The sequence below is a fragment of the Crocuta crocuta genome, unplaced genomic scaffold (assembly GCF_008692635.1).
Source record: "Crocuta crocuta isolate KB4526 unplaced genomic scaffold, BGI_CrCroc_1.0 scaffold154, whole genome shotgun sequence".
NCBI classification, from domain to species: domain Eukaryota; kingdom Metazoa; phylum Chordata; class Mammalia; order Carnivora; family Hyaenidae; genus Crocuta; species Crocuta crocuta.
The window spans coordinates 14,135,126-14,153,140 of NW_027530545.1; the positions used below are offsets into that span (position 1 = coordinate 14,135,126).

At 34.4% G+C, this 18,015-nt stretch overlaps 1 protein-coding gene across 1 annotated transcript in view; it reads left to right on the top strand.

Moving 5' to 3' along the window:
- The window catches only part of LRP1B (LDL receptor related protein 1B), a 1,854,983-nt gene that overhangs the window by 1,398,985 nt on the left and 437,983 nt on the right, over positions 1–18,015 (top strand). Inside the window, exons 38-41 of the mRNA XM_077767810.1 lie at positions 1,416–1,542; positions 1,681–1,832; positions 2,129–2,253; positions 3,548–3,919. Coding sequence (XP_077623936.1) covers positions 1,416–1,542; positions 1,681–1,832; positions 2,129–2,253; positions 3,548–3,919 — 776 coding nt within the window. The remainder of the gene's footprint in view (positions 1–1,415; positions 1,543–1,680; positions 1,833–2,128; positions 2,254–3,547; positions 3,920–18,015) is intronic.

Below are 18,015 nucleotides of genomic sequence, written 5' to 3' on the forward strand. Positions count from 1 at the left end.
TAAAATACTAGTTGGATTTCTTGTACAAAGTTTTCCCTTTCTAATTTGTAGAGCGTGTAAATACGAATGAAAGCTTCTTCAGGATTTAATATACTTGGGATTCGAGCCACACCTTCCTTTCATCTGGTTGTAAAAGTCCAACACATTTATTTTATACAACATTTCCATGAAAACAATCAACCTTTAAAATAAATCAAAACAATATGCATAAAGGGAATACATGTATTTTTATGTAGTTTAAGTATCTTTTTATGGATAAATAATAAGTTGAGTGGGTATAAAATATGAATGTACATCTTTGTTCTTTATGGAATGAACATTCATTCCATAATTATTCCACATTATATATATTCCATAATATATATATTATTCCGTAATTATTGCATAATAATATGTATTTAAATATGCACAGAATACACATTCATTTTTGCCTGAATGAATCAGTGACTGTCATATTTTTCTAAATTCTAATCATTGCTGTTTTCTGACATGAATTAAAACTTCAGTGGACATAATTTCTAAAGAATGGATCCTATTCATCTGAAAGCATGGGTTTTGTATTGTAATATAAATTTTGTGTATGCAGAATGAATGAGCAAAAGGAAGCATGAATAATATGCCTTCTGTTTTTCTACATTTAGTTTTTTGACATGTTTTATTTGAGCGTACTCTGGATTTTCTTTCTGTATTTCATTTTCTTTCATGTTCCATTTTGTATTACATGATTACTAAAATAGGAATATCTGCCTTTATATGAATCTATGTTTTATGATTGCTTCACAAGGTAACTTAAAAAATTCACATTGGAATGGTTACATTTAGCAGTCTAATTGGACAGAACTGAAATTATACTGCATTCATATATACATTAATAATATTTTACCTAACACTAATTTTTATTTTAAACATTTTATAATTGCTTAGTGCTATAAGTATAGCAGATGAAAATGAGAAACAATCACTGTCCTCATTGAGCTTATTGTCCAATGGGGGCAAAAAGCATTAATAAAGATAACACTGTAAAGAAATATAAGAACTATAACACTGTAAATTTCACTCCAATCCATGCAGCATATAGGGTAAATAATCAACACAGAAGAGTTTTTGAGGGAAATGGTGTTTGAGATAGGAACAAAAGCAAATTAGGGACACAGTTTGGAGAAGAGCATTTCAGACAGTGAGTAGCATGTGCAAAGTATTTTGGAGGGAGTTTGAATCCATCCTTGTGATTTGTATGAATAGTTAAATATTTTTTTAAAATAAAAAAATCTTTTTCACAAATATAAACACTTGGATGTTGATTTTTAAAGTGTATTATTTTTTGTTCTATTGGTATGAATGTTACTGCTTTATTATTAATAATATGTTTTTAGTGTTTTTCGGCATGTTATTATAAATCAACAATTTCATTTCAGCTATTTGTTCTGGACTGAATGGGGACAGATGCCCTGCATTGGAAAGGCTCGCTTAGATGGCTCAGAGAAGGTTATCCTTGTAAGCATGGGAATAGCATGGCCAAATGGTATCTCCATTGACTATGAGGTATGTTGAATTTCTTAAGTATGTAAAGCACATAAACTGCCAACTTGCATTAATCCACTCTTAGTGTTCTCTTATTTTTTTTTAATAAACCATCTAATCCAAAACTGCTTGTAATATTACTTTGCAATCGATCTTTAGGAAAACAAATTGTACTGGTGTGATGCTCGTACAGACAAAATAGAAAGAATTGACCTTGAGACTGGAGGGAATCGTGAGATGGTGCTGTCAGGGAGCAATGTGGATATGTTTTCAGTTGCAGTCTTTGGGGCTTACATCTACTGGTCTGACAGGTAATTTATTTTTTCATAAGTATTCGAGTCTCAAAATGTTATTTCAGTGCCAGTTGCTTTACCCTTGTAGGATTAGCCATTCCTTAGCTAGGTCACAACAAGGATCTCACAAAGCCATGTGATTTCCACAGAAAGTCAGGCACTCTTGCTATTCCAGGCTGAAGTGTTTCAATGTCACAGACTAAAGTTGGTTTCTTTCCCCTTCTGCTTGACCATCTGTTATCTTCAGTTTAAATAACTGGCTTGATGTGAATTACTTAAAGATTGTTGATCATGTATGTTCAACTTCTTGTCAGAGCACATGCCAATGGGTCCATCAGAAGAGGCCACAAGAATGATGCCACAGAAGCCGTAACCATGAGAACAGGTCTTGGAGTCAACCTGAAGGAGGTTAAAATCTTTAACCGAGTAAGAGAGAAAGGTCAGCATTCTTATAAAATAAATATATTTTACACTATTTCTCTCTGTTGTAAAAAAACATTGATCAAACTTAGAGATTCTGATAAAAATCCCAAACCTCAAAACTAGGTTTTTTTTACATCTAATTTCCTATAAAAAGTATATAGTAATCTAATGAATGAATACGCAATAGTTCATACATAGATAGTTTTTTGCCTTGGTCAGTGTATTTATATGGACATGTTATATACCTGGCATACCTTCAGTATAATTAATGTAGAAAATCTTGATAAATATACATATTTAACAAATACATAGCACAATTAGGATACTAGAGAGTAAAAAGTAGCCAAAACCACATATTTTGTGTTGTATTTTAATATGTAAAGTGATTATGTCTTCAGAAGTTTGCTGTTGGTGTGAAGTATTTCTGAAGTCATCACTCCCTTAAAATGTGTATTTTGAAACTGATATGAATGTTACTTGGAGTTTTAAAAATTAACCTCAATTATATGTCCATTTTATATCATTAAATATCCATTTTAATGTCCATTAAAATCAATTGTAATTAATTTCCTTGACATCAAAGGAAGGTATAATAATTTTATAGTTGATGATGGATTTGTGGAAGAAAATTAGCCTGATGGAGAAATCTTGATAGTATATTACATCTTCACTCAAAGCTGAAGTAAAAACTTGAGCTTACTGTTCTTAGGAGGTTAGGTGCATTGGCACTGTAAACTTCTCTGATAGCTTTCATATTTCATAGACATAGATTTTAAAGCAGTACACTGTTTATTAGGGAACCCAGTTCATGTTTTGAGAGAATTGTTACTTGTGCCAAAGATTACAGTACATAAAACCTATTGCAGTCTCAGCATCCAGTTTCAGAAAAGAGTTATACACTTAATTGGATGATTAAGAGAAAAATTTAATGCTTTTATTTGGATGATAATTAGAGCAGAAGGATGCAGTCTTTTAAATAAGAAATCCAAGATTTAAACTGGTGTGAAAAAAAGTGAGTACTTTATAGTATTTGACTTTTTTTACTGACCAGTATTAAAAATAATAATAATAATAATAAATAGGCTATTCAACATTATTTTTAAAAGTATTTCTGTAAGAGGGGTGTCTGGTGATTCAGTCAGTTAAGTGACTCATGATATTAGGTCAGGTCTTGATCTCAGGGTCGTGAGTTCAAGCCCTGCATTGGGCTCCATTCTGGGGATGAAGCCTACTTTATAAAAAAATATTTTGAAAACAAAACAAAAAAACATATATGTTTCTGTATGTGTGTATCCTTTTTTCCTCTTTAGGGACCAATGTTTGTGCTAAGGACAATGGTGGATGCCAGCAACTTTGTCTTTATCGAGGAAATTCTCGGAGAACTTGCACTTGTGCCCATGGATATTTAGCAGAGGATGGAGTTACTTGCCTAAGGCATGAAGGCTATTTGCTATATTCAGGAAGAACAATATTAAAAAGTATACATCTTTCTGATGAAACCAATTTAAATTCACCAATAAGGCCATATGAAAATCCACATTATTTCAAGAATGTCATAGCCTTGGCTTTTGACTATAATCAAAGAAGAAAAGGTACCAACCGAATCTTTTACAGTGATGCACACTTTGGAAATATACAGCTTATCAAAGATAACTGGGAAGACAGACAAGTAATCGTTGAAAGTAAGTACAATATATTTTTTAAAATAATTTGATGAAAATGAGTATCATTTGCTTTAGCAGAGAAAATAGATTGGTAATTGTATGTAGCAATTACATTTTTTTTGTTTATATTCAAGAATAGTGCACCTATATTATCTGATCTGCTGAAAGTCAAAGAAGCAATTAACCTTTAGCATGTACAGTATGTATATTATTATTAGTTTCTAATCATGGAACTTTCAATATATTCCTTCATGATGTCTTTTTGTAAGTATATCAGAATTAATGGCAATTTATTTTTGGTATAAAACTATGCTAATCTTATTTTCTTCTACTGGGTGAAAATATATCTTTAAGAATATCTGCCTAATTTTATTCAGTGCATTGTATTTTCTCAGAAAAGTATCAGAGATTATTATTTGTGTGTGTGTGTGTGTGTGTGTGTGTGTGTGTGTGGTCTTGAGAAAATGTTAGTAAATACATCATCTAATATTTTAAAATATTTTAATATTTTATGGGACATATTAATTCAAGCAAAGTATTGTATGGATTATTTATATAGTTTAGAAAAACACCTTTCTTGCTATCCAGCTTTCACAAGGATGATCTTAATGTTCCTCTTATAACCTCTTGCTTTTCTCTCCGTGTGATTTTCACATATCCCTCACTTTTCCAGTTTCACTATATTTAAGGTCAATCCTTTTCATTATTTTTTAAATTGTAAAATAATATATAAATTGTTGTCAGGTAAAATAGATTTAATAACTAAATGTCTGCCTCATCACTGCAACATCAATTCCATTTACTTACCCATAACTAACAGCTGTTGTGCCTTCGTAACTTTTTTCATGTAATGTGTACATTATTTGTAATTACAGAATTAAATGATAGTATATGCATTATTCAGATGTTTTATAATATGCATATCTTGAAAAGTTTTTATTTCAGTATTTAAGACTCTAATCTCATTCTTTTGAAAGTCTGTACCTATTTTACACTAAAGATAAAGTAATTTAATCATTTTCTTCTGATTAATGTTTATTTCTGGTATTTCATCCTTACCTACAATGTCACAATAAACATTTGTCCATATAAATATGTTTATTCACACATGTGAATATTTCTTTAGCATAAAGTCCTAGAAATAGAATCCTATAAATAGAATCAGTGTTTATTTTAATTGTTATAGCTGGTCAAATTCCTGTCCAAAAAGACCATGTCAGTTTCTGTTTTCATCAAATGTATATTTGTCCCACACTTTGGCTTATTGTCCCACACTTTTTTTCAATAATAATTTCATAAATTTTATTAGTTTATGACTATCTAATTTGTAAGAAAAATCAGCTTATTTTAATATACCTGGTAACTTGTGAGATATAACATCTACTGTATGTTTATTCATATAAATATAAATATGTCAGACTTCTTATTGTACATTGCCACCTGATGCAGTGCCTAACATTCTGCTAGGCCAGTATTTGCTTATTGAAATTGTACTCAGATTTTACAAATTAGTTCAAACATACTTGTATAAATATATATTCTCATTTCTTTATTCTCTAGGTTACTACACTTACTGATAATTGCATACCAATTTGTAAATTACAGAATGTGCCTTATGCTGTTTTGGAGAGAGAGAGAGAGAGAGAGAGAGAGTGTGTGTGTGTGTGTGTGTGTGTGTGAAGGGTAGGGAGGGGTAGGGAGATAAAGCAACTGTAACTATACTCATCATGAAGTACAGATGTATTTGAGATTTATTGACTCAGTATATTATCTAGGAAGTTTAGATTATACTCTCTGGTCCCCCATTTCTTCCACACTGATGCAGTTCAGAGTTGAAAGTGCTCACATTGTATCCAGAATACAATAATTAACTTATTAATTTTCTATGCTACAGATTTTTTGTTAGGCATTCTGGATATAAAGTTAAATACCAGTCCATAGACTTTAGAAGCCACAATTTCAGAAGAAACTGTAAATAAACAGTGAAATTTAGTAGAAGCCACAAGATACTAAAGGACTAGAGAATTAAAAAAAAAAAAAATCTGTTTAGGGAAGGGTATAAGGTGCCACTGACCTGAGCTGAAGAAACTTGAAAGATCAGCAGAAATCTACTAATTGACTGAACCAGGTTTGGGAGGAGAAGAAGAAAAAGGATAATTCTAGACCTGTGGTCCTCAAGTGTGGTTTCTTGGGGACTGCCAATAGGTCTTTGAGGAATCTAAGAGATCAGTAGTTTTTTCATAATAGTACTAGATAATTGTCTTTTCCACTGTATTGACCTTTTGCACTGGTGATGTGAAAGCGATGGTGGCCAAACTGATGACAACCTAGTGCTAATCAAGGCAGTGGCACCAAACTCTATTAGTAGTCATTGTATTTTTTCAATGCTGCTCAAAAGCAGGGAGAAAAAATGAGCCTGTTTCACTTAAGAACGTTCTTAAAAAGAGTAAAACATTTTTATTTTATTAAATCTTGATCCTTCAGTACACATCTCTTTATTATTCTCTGTGATGAAATATACAGAAGGTACTTTTTGCTGCATTCTGAAGTTCACTGGTTGCCTGAAGGAACCAAGTATTTGTGTGATTATTTGGGTTTGTGCTTCTTTTAAGGAACGCCATGTTTTACTTGAAAGAGTGAGGAACAGACAATCTATGGTTATTCAAACCTCAGTGTGGCAGACATTTTCTAAAGACTGAATACAATGAGTCTATCACTACAAGGAAAATGATTTCCAATATCTGCTGCAAATAATAGAAATCGGGCTTTCATGTAAAAGTTAGAATTCTGGAAGATTTGTATCAAGTATAGTAAGCTTAATAAGTTCCCAGTGCTTCAAGGCTTTTCTGATGAGATGGGTGGTGATATTATCAAGCTGACATTTTAGGTACAGGTATGAAATGGGTCAACAGATATGCTTGACTTAGGGAACCAATATTTTGCAAATGACATGATAAGAAAATCATGAATGGGTAAATGATCCATTCAAAGCATAGGATAGTCCAGTGGATTTTAATATGATAGAGTATGAAAAGTTCATCACTATGGTCTCTAATTCCACACTGAAGCTAAGCTTTAAGTAAATACCACTTGTTATGTGTTAGTGTAGTGTGAAAGAATATCCAGAATTATCTGAAAAGGCTATTAAAACACCTCTGTCTTCGAACTTCATAGCTGTGTGAGGCTGGATTTTCTTCACATACTTCAACTAAAACAACCTAACAGAAAAAGAAGACTATGTGTGAATCCTGATGTCTTCTAGTAATCCAGAAACTAAACAGACTTGTAAAATTTTAAAACCATATTCTCTTCTCATTTAAAACAATACAGGGGTGCCTGGGTGGCTCAGTTGGTTAAATACCTGACTCTTAATTTCGGCTTAGGTCATGATTTCACAGTCATGAGATTGAGCCCTGTATCACACTCCACACTGAATTTGGAGCCTGCTGGGGATTCTTTCTCTCCCTTTCTCTCTGCCTCTCTCTCACACTCCCTCTCTCAAAATAAATATTTAAAAAATAAATAAAACAATATAGATATTTTCCTAGAAGGTGTTAGTTGTATTACTATGCAATCAATTCATTCTTATTTTACAAGAAATTAATATATATTTAAAACAAAATTTTTAGTTTAAATATATAATATGGTAAATATATATGATTCATTTCACACAAAATTTCTTTCAAGTCCTCAATTTTTAAGATAGTAAAAGTTCTCAGAATGAGAAGTTTCCAAACCACTCTTCTAGAAGAAGTGCTCAGAAATTTTTTTAATATTTTTTTAAAAGTTTATTTATTTATTTTTAGAGAGAGAACTAGCCAGGGAGAAGCAGAGACAGAAGGAGAGTAAATCCCAAGCAGGCTCTTTGCTAACAGTGCAGAGCCTGATGTGGGGCTTGAACTCACAAATTGTAAAATCATGACCTGAGCCTAAACCAAGAGTCAGACACTTACTTAACTGACTGAGCCACCCAGGCACCCAAAGATCAGAAAATCTTTAGTACAAAGACAGGGTAGACAAGGAATCACATATCATTTGGTGTGATTAGAATGTGGGTTATATGGCATAAATTGGTGTGAGATGAAGCTAAAGTCCTAGGGAAGACACCAATAATGAAAAATTTGATCTGCCAAGATAAGCATTAAAAGAAAGTTTAGGGGCACCTGGGTGACTCGGTTGGTTAAGCATACAACTTCAGCTCAGGTCAGGATCTCACAGTTTGTGAGTTTGAGCCCAGCATCCGGCTCTCTGCTGGTGGATAGATCCTGCTTTGGATTCTGTGACTCCAGCTTTCTATGCTGCTTCCCTGTTTGTTCTCTGTCTCTATCTCTCTCCCAAAAATAAACATTAAAAAAATAAGTACATAAAAATAAATTTCAAAAAGTTTATTGAGATTTAATTTATATACCATACTATTCACCCATTAAAAGTATACAACTCAATAGTTTTTAGTGTATTACATTATTAATTTTTAAAATTAGGTAATATATATTAATGCATTACATATAATATATATATAATAAAATTTGCTATTTCAACTATTTTTAATTGTACAATTCAATGACATTACATTCATAATATTGTGCAATCATCACAACTATTTCCAAAACCTTTTTATCACTTCAAATAAAACTTTGTTTAAGCAATTACTCCCCATTCCTTCTCCTCGTAGCCCCTGGTAACCTTTGATCTACTTTCTTTCTCTATGAATTTGCCTATTTTAGGTATTTCATGTAAGTGGAATTATACAATATTTGACCTTATGTATGTGACTTATGTCACTTGTAATGTTTTCAAGCTTCATTCATGTCGTAGCATGAATCAAAAGTTCATTCCTCTTCTTTGTGTCTGAATAATAGTTTATTGTATATATACACCACATTTTGTTTATCCTTTTATTTGTTTATGGACACTTCGTTTCTTTCTACTTTTTGGCCATTGTAGAAATGCTGCAATGAACATTGATATACTAATATCCAAGATAAGTAGTTTGGTTTTATTTCGTGAATGAAGGGAAAACATGAGTGTTATAAGGTTTACATACACTAGGATTTTGTCTTATGATGATCAGTCTGGCTCTGCTGTGTTCAGTGAAGTTTAATGGTCATGACTGAAGGCTGAGATGACTTAGGAGGTTGTTACAGTAGTAAAGATCCTTTTTCCAACTGGTAAATTAAACTGAAAGCATATTAATTAAAGTATGCAACCAAAACATTCTAATCCTGCCTTCTAAAATCAAAGCAATTAAAACCAGTAACACTTTAGTGGCTGAATGTGTTAACGCACATGGAAAAAGTAAAACATAATAGCTAGGAATTTGGAAATCAGTCAAGGTGGTATTCAAATCACAGTTGGCTATTTATTTCCTGTGTGATACTGTCAAATTTCCTCACCTACAAAATGGGAAACCAACTCATAATTTTTTGTGTATGGAGATTTTAAAAGAAGGGGTATGCACAGAACTTACAAATAAGCATAATTTTATTTCATTTGAAACTTGATGTTACAATGTATTTGTGACACATTTGTGGATTATTTAAGATAATTATCCTCTTAATTATTTTTAGGATGTGTGTTAGAGTTGTGAAACAATCTGAAATAATTATAAGAGTTACAGATATGAGGTAGTGTATTACGGTCAGTCTAGAATTTAAAAATTAAGATTAGTTTACATTGATAATTCACATAAATTTCTCTAAATACTCCCTTTACACCCCCCACCCCCACCAAGAAGTTGCTAATTTGTCTTACCATTGCAGTCCTTTCTTGAAGTTTTACAGGAGAGTTTATGGTTTGACTTGCCAGACCAAAAAATAAAAACAACAAACAAAGCAAAACAGTCTCCTACCCTCAAATGAATTACTGGTAGACAAATAAATACAAATAAGATGCAAAGTTCATTTTTGTCTTGGTGTTCCATTTTAATAATTCTGGAATGATGCATTTCATCTTGTTACATCTTTTACCACATATAAAAAAAAATGCATGGAAACATGATTAAGTAATTAAGATACCAAAGAGCAGTGATAGGGCCTCAGCTGCTGTGAAGGGCAGCTGGGCTGAGGGTGCTGATTCTTCTCAGTTGCTCTCCTCTGTGTGGGGTGAGCAGGGCTAAGGGCTCTGGCCCTGCCTTCTTCTAGGTTCCCTTTTATGAGGAGTGCAGGACCCGTAACACTCCCAGCCTGGTCACTGCCTCAGTCTCTCTGCTGGGCAGGCAGAGCCCCGGACAAGGACCCAGGATCATCACAGCCTGACTGCTGAGCAGAAAGGGCGTGGCTGGAGCACTTGCCTGTCCTAGGTGGAGCTCAGGGTGCTCACCCTGCCCTTACATCTTGTCTCCTTAGCTGAGCTAAGAGTGCAGGGCTCAAGAATCGCATCCACCCCATTGTGGTTTGTTGTCTCCATGGGGGAGATTGGCATGCGAGCGTGCCCAGGCTGGTTACAGCACTGGGCAGGCAGAGCATTCCCCACGGTGCTGGCAGGCTAGAGGGAGAGCACTGAAAATAGCACCTGTCAGCTCTGTCACCAGCAAGTTATGGTGGCATCTGCCAGGGCTTCTGTCCCTGGATAAAGTCCCTACAAGGTTCCTCTCTCTCCAGCAGCGACTTTTTAAAATTAGTAAGTGGGTCTCTCTCAGTAATGGTCTAGGTTATTTTCAATCTGTTGCTTTTGCCTAGGATCTCAGGGTGAGTGGCTTTTCTTGTAACTCCTTTAAGAGTCAGATCTCCATCTCCTGTAATTCTGTGATTCTCCTCATTTTAATCCCCATTGATTTTTAAAACAAGACATTTTGGGGGCTTATCTCCTTGGTGATAGTCCCCAGGGTCAGAGTTCCCCATGAAGGACATAATTTCTTCACTCCTTGCTGGAGTGTTCTGTATTTTGGGGATTATCATTTTGATTGGGAGTCACCTCACTGCTGTGTTAGGGTCCCCAAGGAGGTGGTGTCTCTACCTCTCTACCTCTCTTACTCTTAATGCATCTTTTTTTTTTTTTTTTTNTAATTCTCAGGTCCTTTTCAGAGAAAAATATTTCATATCTAGCTGTAAATTTGTTGTGTCTTAGGGGTAGGTGAGTTCAGGCTTTTCCTACAATGCGATATTGAACCCTTTTCTTTCATAATGCATATATATATATATTCATTCATGTACTATATGTGTATATATATATATATATAAGACTACTGGTGGTGATATGCTTTGCTTTTAAATTATATTTTACTGTAAATCTCTTTTTTTCCTCTTTAAGTCAGCTAATTCCATATCCTTTTATGAGTGCCTAAACATTCATTTGATCATGTTAATTTTTCTTCTTTTATATATTTATTTATTTTGGGAGAGAGAGAAAAAAGTACACAAGAAGGGAAAGGGGAGAGAGAGGGAGAGATGGGGTCCCAAGTAGCTCCATACTCAGCATGGAGCCTGATACTGGGCTCAGTCTCACCACCATGAGATCACTGAGCTGATATCAAGAGTCAAATGCTCAACCCAGTGAGCCACCCAGGTGCCCCAGTTTTCTGTTTGCAATTTCAAAGGTAAAAAAAAAAAAAACAGCTTTTTAAATGTATTTATTTTTTATTTGTTTGGTATATATCATATAGACTTTCATTCTCAAAATGTAAGGATCAATTTTTTTTCAGATTTTATAAAATAAAGAGATACTTTCAGTCATATTTATTAGCTACAGCGATCTTCAGATTATCTATTAAGATAATTGCAAATATTAGAAAGACATAAAGGAGCATTGTTTTATTGTATTGAAATTACAAAGGAAAGAAAAAGGTAAGAATGAAGGATGAATGTCGTGCATAGGGAGTCAGCAAGAGGTGAAGTGAGGGATAATTTTTATGCTCCAGTTGAAGAGAGACGATAGCATGATCAATTATGGAGAGCAGAATCTAGAGTGAATCATGCTTAGTGCAGGGGAAAAGAAAACCTGGGATTTCCTCCTCATTAAGTTGCAGGATGTAAATTGGTGCTCAGTGTGGCTTTCATGAATTATAATTTCTTAAAATATTAGAGTCTCTCCAAGAAGATGCCCTATGTCAGGTTGGGGAGGAAGTATTTTTCCTGTATACTCTTGGGTTTTGTTCAGTGAAATGTGAATTAAACTGAAAGAAAACAGCTTCTCAGAAAAAAAGGCATACACAATTTTAATATTAATTTTTATGAGGGCATGGAGGACTTCACAGAAAAAAAGTGAAGCCCCAAAGAAACAGACCCCAGGGTTTGTATACCATTTTAACAAAGGTTGATCAATTGGAGAGATGTAGCTAAACAGCAACAACAAAGAACAACAATAAAAAAAGGAATTTGGGCTTCCCCTTATTAGGGGAAGTAAATTGTGGGAAGATAAATATATGGGGTAAACTAATGGAAGATAATGGTTGTGTAGTAAGATGATGTTTATGTTGACTCATGTAAATGCTGTCTCCAACTCTAGTGTTAATAATAGTTCTTCCCGCCCTAGTACCATTGAGGGGATACCTTCATGAAGGAAAATTTATGTCCTTTTATTAAGTAGATGGGGGAGGGTAGCTACCTTTTCCTGCATCCACTGTATCTCAGTTGCTTTCAGTTCACAACAATCCTTATGTCATTGTAGTATAATTTGGTGTGGGATATTCTGATCCCCTTCATAGGCATGATTGTCCTAATATCTCTTACCCTACAATATTGATCAAGACCAGATTCCTATAGGGTACTGGCATACCTGAACAAGAGACTTTGGAACCACAGGTAGAAGCTCTTTAATATGAGGAGCGAAAATATTCATGAGGAACATTATGTTAGAGAAAGAAAAATACTAGCTCTGAGTCATGTGTAGAACATATCACTGAAGTTCTGTAGGGCCAATGTTAGATGTGGTTCAGATCTTGGAGGCAGAGAAGGGACAGGGAGAACTTAGGAACACTCAGTTATCAGCATTAGGATTATTCATAGATTCAGAGCTTCCCGATTTTTCATGAATGTGTCAGAATAGCTGACAGTGATAGACAATACTAACATTTTTTCTGTTGAGAAATCAGTCTTAATAAGATAGAAGGCAGAAAAGTGTTTTGCAAAGGTGAGCAGGCTCAGGGGACAGACCTGGTGGATCATATTAGATGGTCTGAGAAGGATTCTGTTTGCAGAATTAGAAACACGCTGGATCATGCCAGTGTGGAAGAGAGGGCCTTTGCTTATTGTAAAACTTGAACTTTGAAATCTATGGTGGGCCCTCAAGCTGTTATAGTTAATGATTTTGATTAGAAATGGTGAGAAGGATTAAGAGGAAACTGATGCATCTGCCATAGGATAGAACACTTACAGGTAAGATTAATAATCCTTGATCAGAGAGTTGCCCAGATGGGTCACTAGTTATGTGTCTGACTCTGGATTGAGGCTCAGGTCATGATCTCAGGGTTCATTGGTTCAAGCCCCACATTGGATTCTGCACTGATAGTACAGAACCTGCTTGGGATTCTCTCTTTCTCTCTCTCTCTCTCTCTTTCAAAATAAATAAACTTAAAACATCCTGGATCAGTTATTTCTGTATTAAATGTCAGTTTAAACTTGATTACATTTATTTCTATTTTAATCCCTATTCTAGGAGTAGGTATTGGTATATATCAGTTAGCTTTAACTGAATAACATACCATCCCAGAATTCAGTATCTTTAAATAACAACTACTTATTTATCTCACTGTTCTACGGTTGACTGATGGGTCTTCTGATCTCTGGCCAGCCTCAGATCAGATGGCAGCTGGATGACCTAGGATGGCCTCCCTCATATGTCTGGCAGTTGACATGCTGTATTCTGGGATATTGGGCCACTAATTTCTCTGTTGTTCAACAGGTTAGCTTGAGATGGTCTCATGGTTCTCAGAAATGGTTGGCCTCAATGTGCAAATATTTTACAAGCCATATGTACTGATATCTCATTGGTCAAGGAAAATCACATAGCCAAGTCCAGATTCAGAGGATGGGAAAACAGACTCACATTGATGTGTGGAACTGCAAAGGGGCTGCACACATGCATGGAGAAAAATTTGCATTTTCTGCAATCAGCACAGTTGTGTAAGCAATTATTAGCCTATTTGCAGAAACTCCTAAATAATACAATGACATTTGTCCTGATTTTTTAAAACTCTTTTATCTGTATATAATGTTCCTTGACAACCAATAGTGGACGATGACAGTAATATCTGGTTTTATCCAGCAGCTGGAAATCAATCTATCTTTTATGGTGAAGAAATAAAATGAGATAGGAAAGGAGTATCTATTGGGGAAAAGATAGAACAAAACTATGGGTTAGTAGATTTAATGACATTAAATTGATTTTGTCACCTTCAAGAATATAAACTTGTTTATATTTAGCTCAAATAATACTCAATTTTTCTTATAAATCCCTTGTGATTGGTGGTTATGACATCAATTTCATTGCCCCACATCTCTGTGTAAGCAATTTGACTGAAAAACATATTTATTGACTTGTTTATTTATTTGTTTGAAAGAGAATAAATATTTGTAGTTTTGACTTGAATGAGAAAGTTGTAAATGGCACCTAGTGATGTAATGTTAGAAAAGGAATTTTGGGGGGCACTTGGGTAGCTCTGTTGGTTAAGCCTCCAACCTCAGCTCAGATCATGATTTTGTAGTATGTGAGTTCGAGTCCCATGTCAGGCTCTATGCTGACAGCTCAGAGCCTGGAGTCCGCTTCAGATTCTATGTCTCCCTCCCTCTCTACCCCCTCCCCCCCTCATTAAAAACATTTAAAAATTAATAAAAACAATAGGAAGCAATAAAAGAAAGTATACGTATTAGAACTTTTCTTTCCTTTTGAGATATTGATGACATGAATTTAGTAGATGAAATCAATGAATGGTGAATTATAAGTAACTCCTTGAGGGGATGGTTGCTGAATTCAGAATTCCTAATGAAACAATAGAACAGCTGCAGAAATAGGCAAGGATACAAGTAAAACCCAGGTTCCTCTTGAAAGCTGATTATAATTTGTAGGAGTGAAGTTACCTGTAAATGTTTAAAATGAAAGATATTTCAATTTCATGTACACATTAAAATGTGCTTATTTTATTTTGCTTATAATACAAAAGTAAACAAAGTTTACCAGAAATCAGGAAGCATTATTTGCGTATTCAGCTTGTGATTCTGAGCTTCTTAGTATAGCATAGTGTTTAAAAATATTGAGATAGAGATAATGATAAAAGAATTTATACTAAAACAAACCATAATGTGAATATAAATTTCTTATGACAAATTCATGTACATATTTTTTATTGAATTTTAATTATATAGCTTTAAAAATGACATAAGTAAAGATATAGAAATTCCAAAAATTTTCATTGTTAGCCTTATTTGTAGAACCTATGATAATGCAGTATATGGCTTAGATTATCACTCTTATAGAGTAGCAGACTCAGTAATACTTCATGACATTGTATTCAAATGAATGTTGCTGCTGCAAACCTCATTAACTTTAAAAAAATTTTAATGTTTATTTATTTTTGAAAGACAGAGAGAGTGCTAGTGGGGGAGGGGCAGAGAGAGAGAGAGGGAGACACAGAATCTGAAGCAGGCTCCAGGCTGTCAGCACAGAGCCCAAAATGGGACTCGAACTCCTGGACTGCAAGATCATAACCTGAACTGAAGTTGGATGCTTAACTGACCATCCACCTGGGCATCCCTCATTAAGATTTCCACAAAGTAGAATTTGCAATGTGTAGTTCTATGTTTTACTGACATGTTGATAAAGCTAAGTGTTAACCAGTACTCTCCTCCAACCCCGTACCATGGTTTCTTTCATTTCCTTAGGCAATTTACACCCAATGGTCTTTCTTCTTCTTTTACTTTCCTCTTAGACAACCTTTTTTTTTTTTTTTTTTTTTATTTTTTACAACCATAGCAGTTTTATGCCTTAACTCACTTAACAATCTCCCCGTAAGTTTTGATAATACATTTTGACCTTGTTCTCTGTTTTCACTTTCCACTATAGCTTGATGACAGCAGCCTGGATCTGATTGCTCCTCGGACATACTGTTTCTTCTCTTTCTGAACACAATCTGATTACACTGCATCCAGCCTATTCTAACATATCTTTTAGCCTGGTTTTCTACCTTTATCTGCTTTATAATTATTCTACACTTCCCACTGCACTCTTCCATTACTTCTCTATTGATTGTACTCATTTTTGTTTCCTAAACCTGGACCAAGAGATAAGTCATGTATTGGTGTCCCTATCAATTTCCTAAACCATCAACTGTTCCTCTCTGTTTTCTGTTTCTGACTGTAGAGGTGTAGTTCCTGGAGAAACTTTCTTCCTACTGATGAGTATATTTTCCCTTTTAGAGAGCTCAATCATTGTGATGATTGATACTGGGACCCTCATTATTTAATATTACCCCAAGTCCAAATTTGCCAATTTATCTCCTTACTACTGGAAGAATGTGAAAATTCCCTTTAATCTTTTAATGTCAACTCATAACTTAACATACCAAAGTCAATTTCCCACTTAAAAATCAGAACCTCTCTTATTTTTATTGTTAGTGAAATTATTACTTTTTAAAAACCAATCAGAATCTAACCTCACCATTAACTGTTCCTCTACCCCCAAGCCATTTATTCACCAAATATTTTTTTCTTAGGCACTGTCATCATTATAGGCCATGTTTCTGTTATTTTATTACTGAATATTGATTGCTTTCCCTTTTTCTGCCTTGATTTTCTAGAAGTTTCTACATATCACGCACAACATTGCTTTCATTGAGTTCCTCCTTAAAACACTGTTTGATTCCCTATTTTCTGCATCTCAAAGTATAATCCATTGCCTCCTCTTTAGATATAATCTCAGTCTAGGTGATCCGTCTCACCAGAAATCTGTGTTAAATTTGCTCTTTCCTCCAGTCCTGCTCACACCATTTTTTGTCTCATGAACCATATTCTTTTTCAAACTCCACATCTTTACTTATGTTGTTACATTACAATGAAAGAGAATTTATAGCCTTTCAAATATTTTCCTCTCCTTTATTTTGGAGAATCTTTATAATTCATCTCAAATCCCTCCATACAGTTGAGGAATGCAATTTTTTTCCCCTAGCAGTATAGCCCACAGTATTTTCCTTCTTTTGAAAAACATTCAGGACTCATCATGTGTGCTTCACATCCTTATCACCTCCTTAAGTTATTACCCTATGCCTTTCCTTTGTTTAATTTTTGTCTGTATGATCTCTCAAAAGAAATGTCAATTTATCCTAGGAAGGATCTGTTGCATATTTTCTTTTCTGCACACCTTAAATTCTACAGCAGTACTCATCACTGGATAGATCATAAAAATAATTAGCTTAATTATGAATTGGTTATTTGTTAGCCATATCATTTGGTTGTTAAAGGACTTGTCTGAAAGCTTCATTTGCAGAGTAAAAGGAATTCTTTGACTTCAATTGCTTACCTGGTTGGACTTGTGATTAGCAGAGGGAGGGAAATTGGAGACTTAAATTTCTATGAGAAAGTAAGAGAGGCAGTATAGAATATTGGATAAAGCAGAGATTCTAAAGATTCTAGAGCCAGAATACCTAGCTGATTCAGCCTAACCCCTTCCTTGCTTTTCACCACTTACAAGCTGTGTCCTTGGGAAATTATTTACCTCTCCTTGCCTCAGTTTCCTCTTTTAGAAATAAAGATGATGCTAGTAGTAGTCTCAGAGGATTGATGAGATTCATTGAGCTAATATTTCTAGCTTAGAACAGCGCCTAGTATTTAGTCAGCACTCAATTAGCATAAACCATTATGAGTGTTTGTTTCCATTTTCCTTAGCTGATTGACTTAAAAAAAAAAAAAAACAACTTCATTATTATGGGGCACCTGGGTGGCTCGGTTAGTTGAGCATTCAATTCTTGATTTTGGCTCAGGTCATGATCTCACAGTTCATGGGATGGAGCCCCACATCGGGCTCAGTGCTAAGTGTGGAACCTACTTGGGATTCTCTCTCCATCTCTCTCTGCCCCTCCCCTGCTCTTTCTGTCTCTCTCAAATAAATAAACTTTTTAAAAAATATTATAAGCTTTATTATTATAAATTAGTAGAATCTGGCCAGCATGCAAAATGGCCACAGTTATA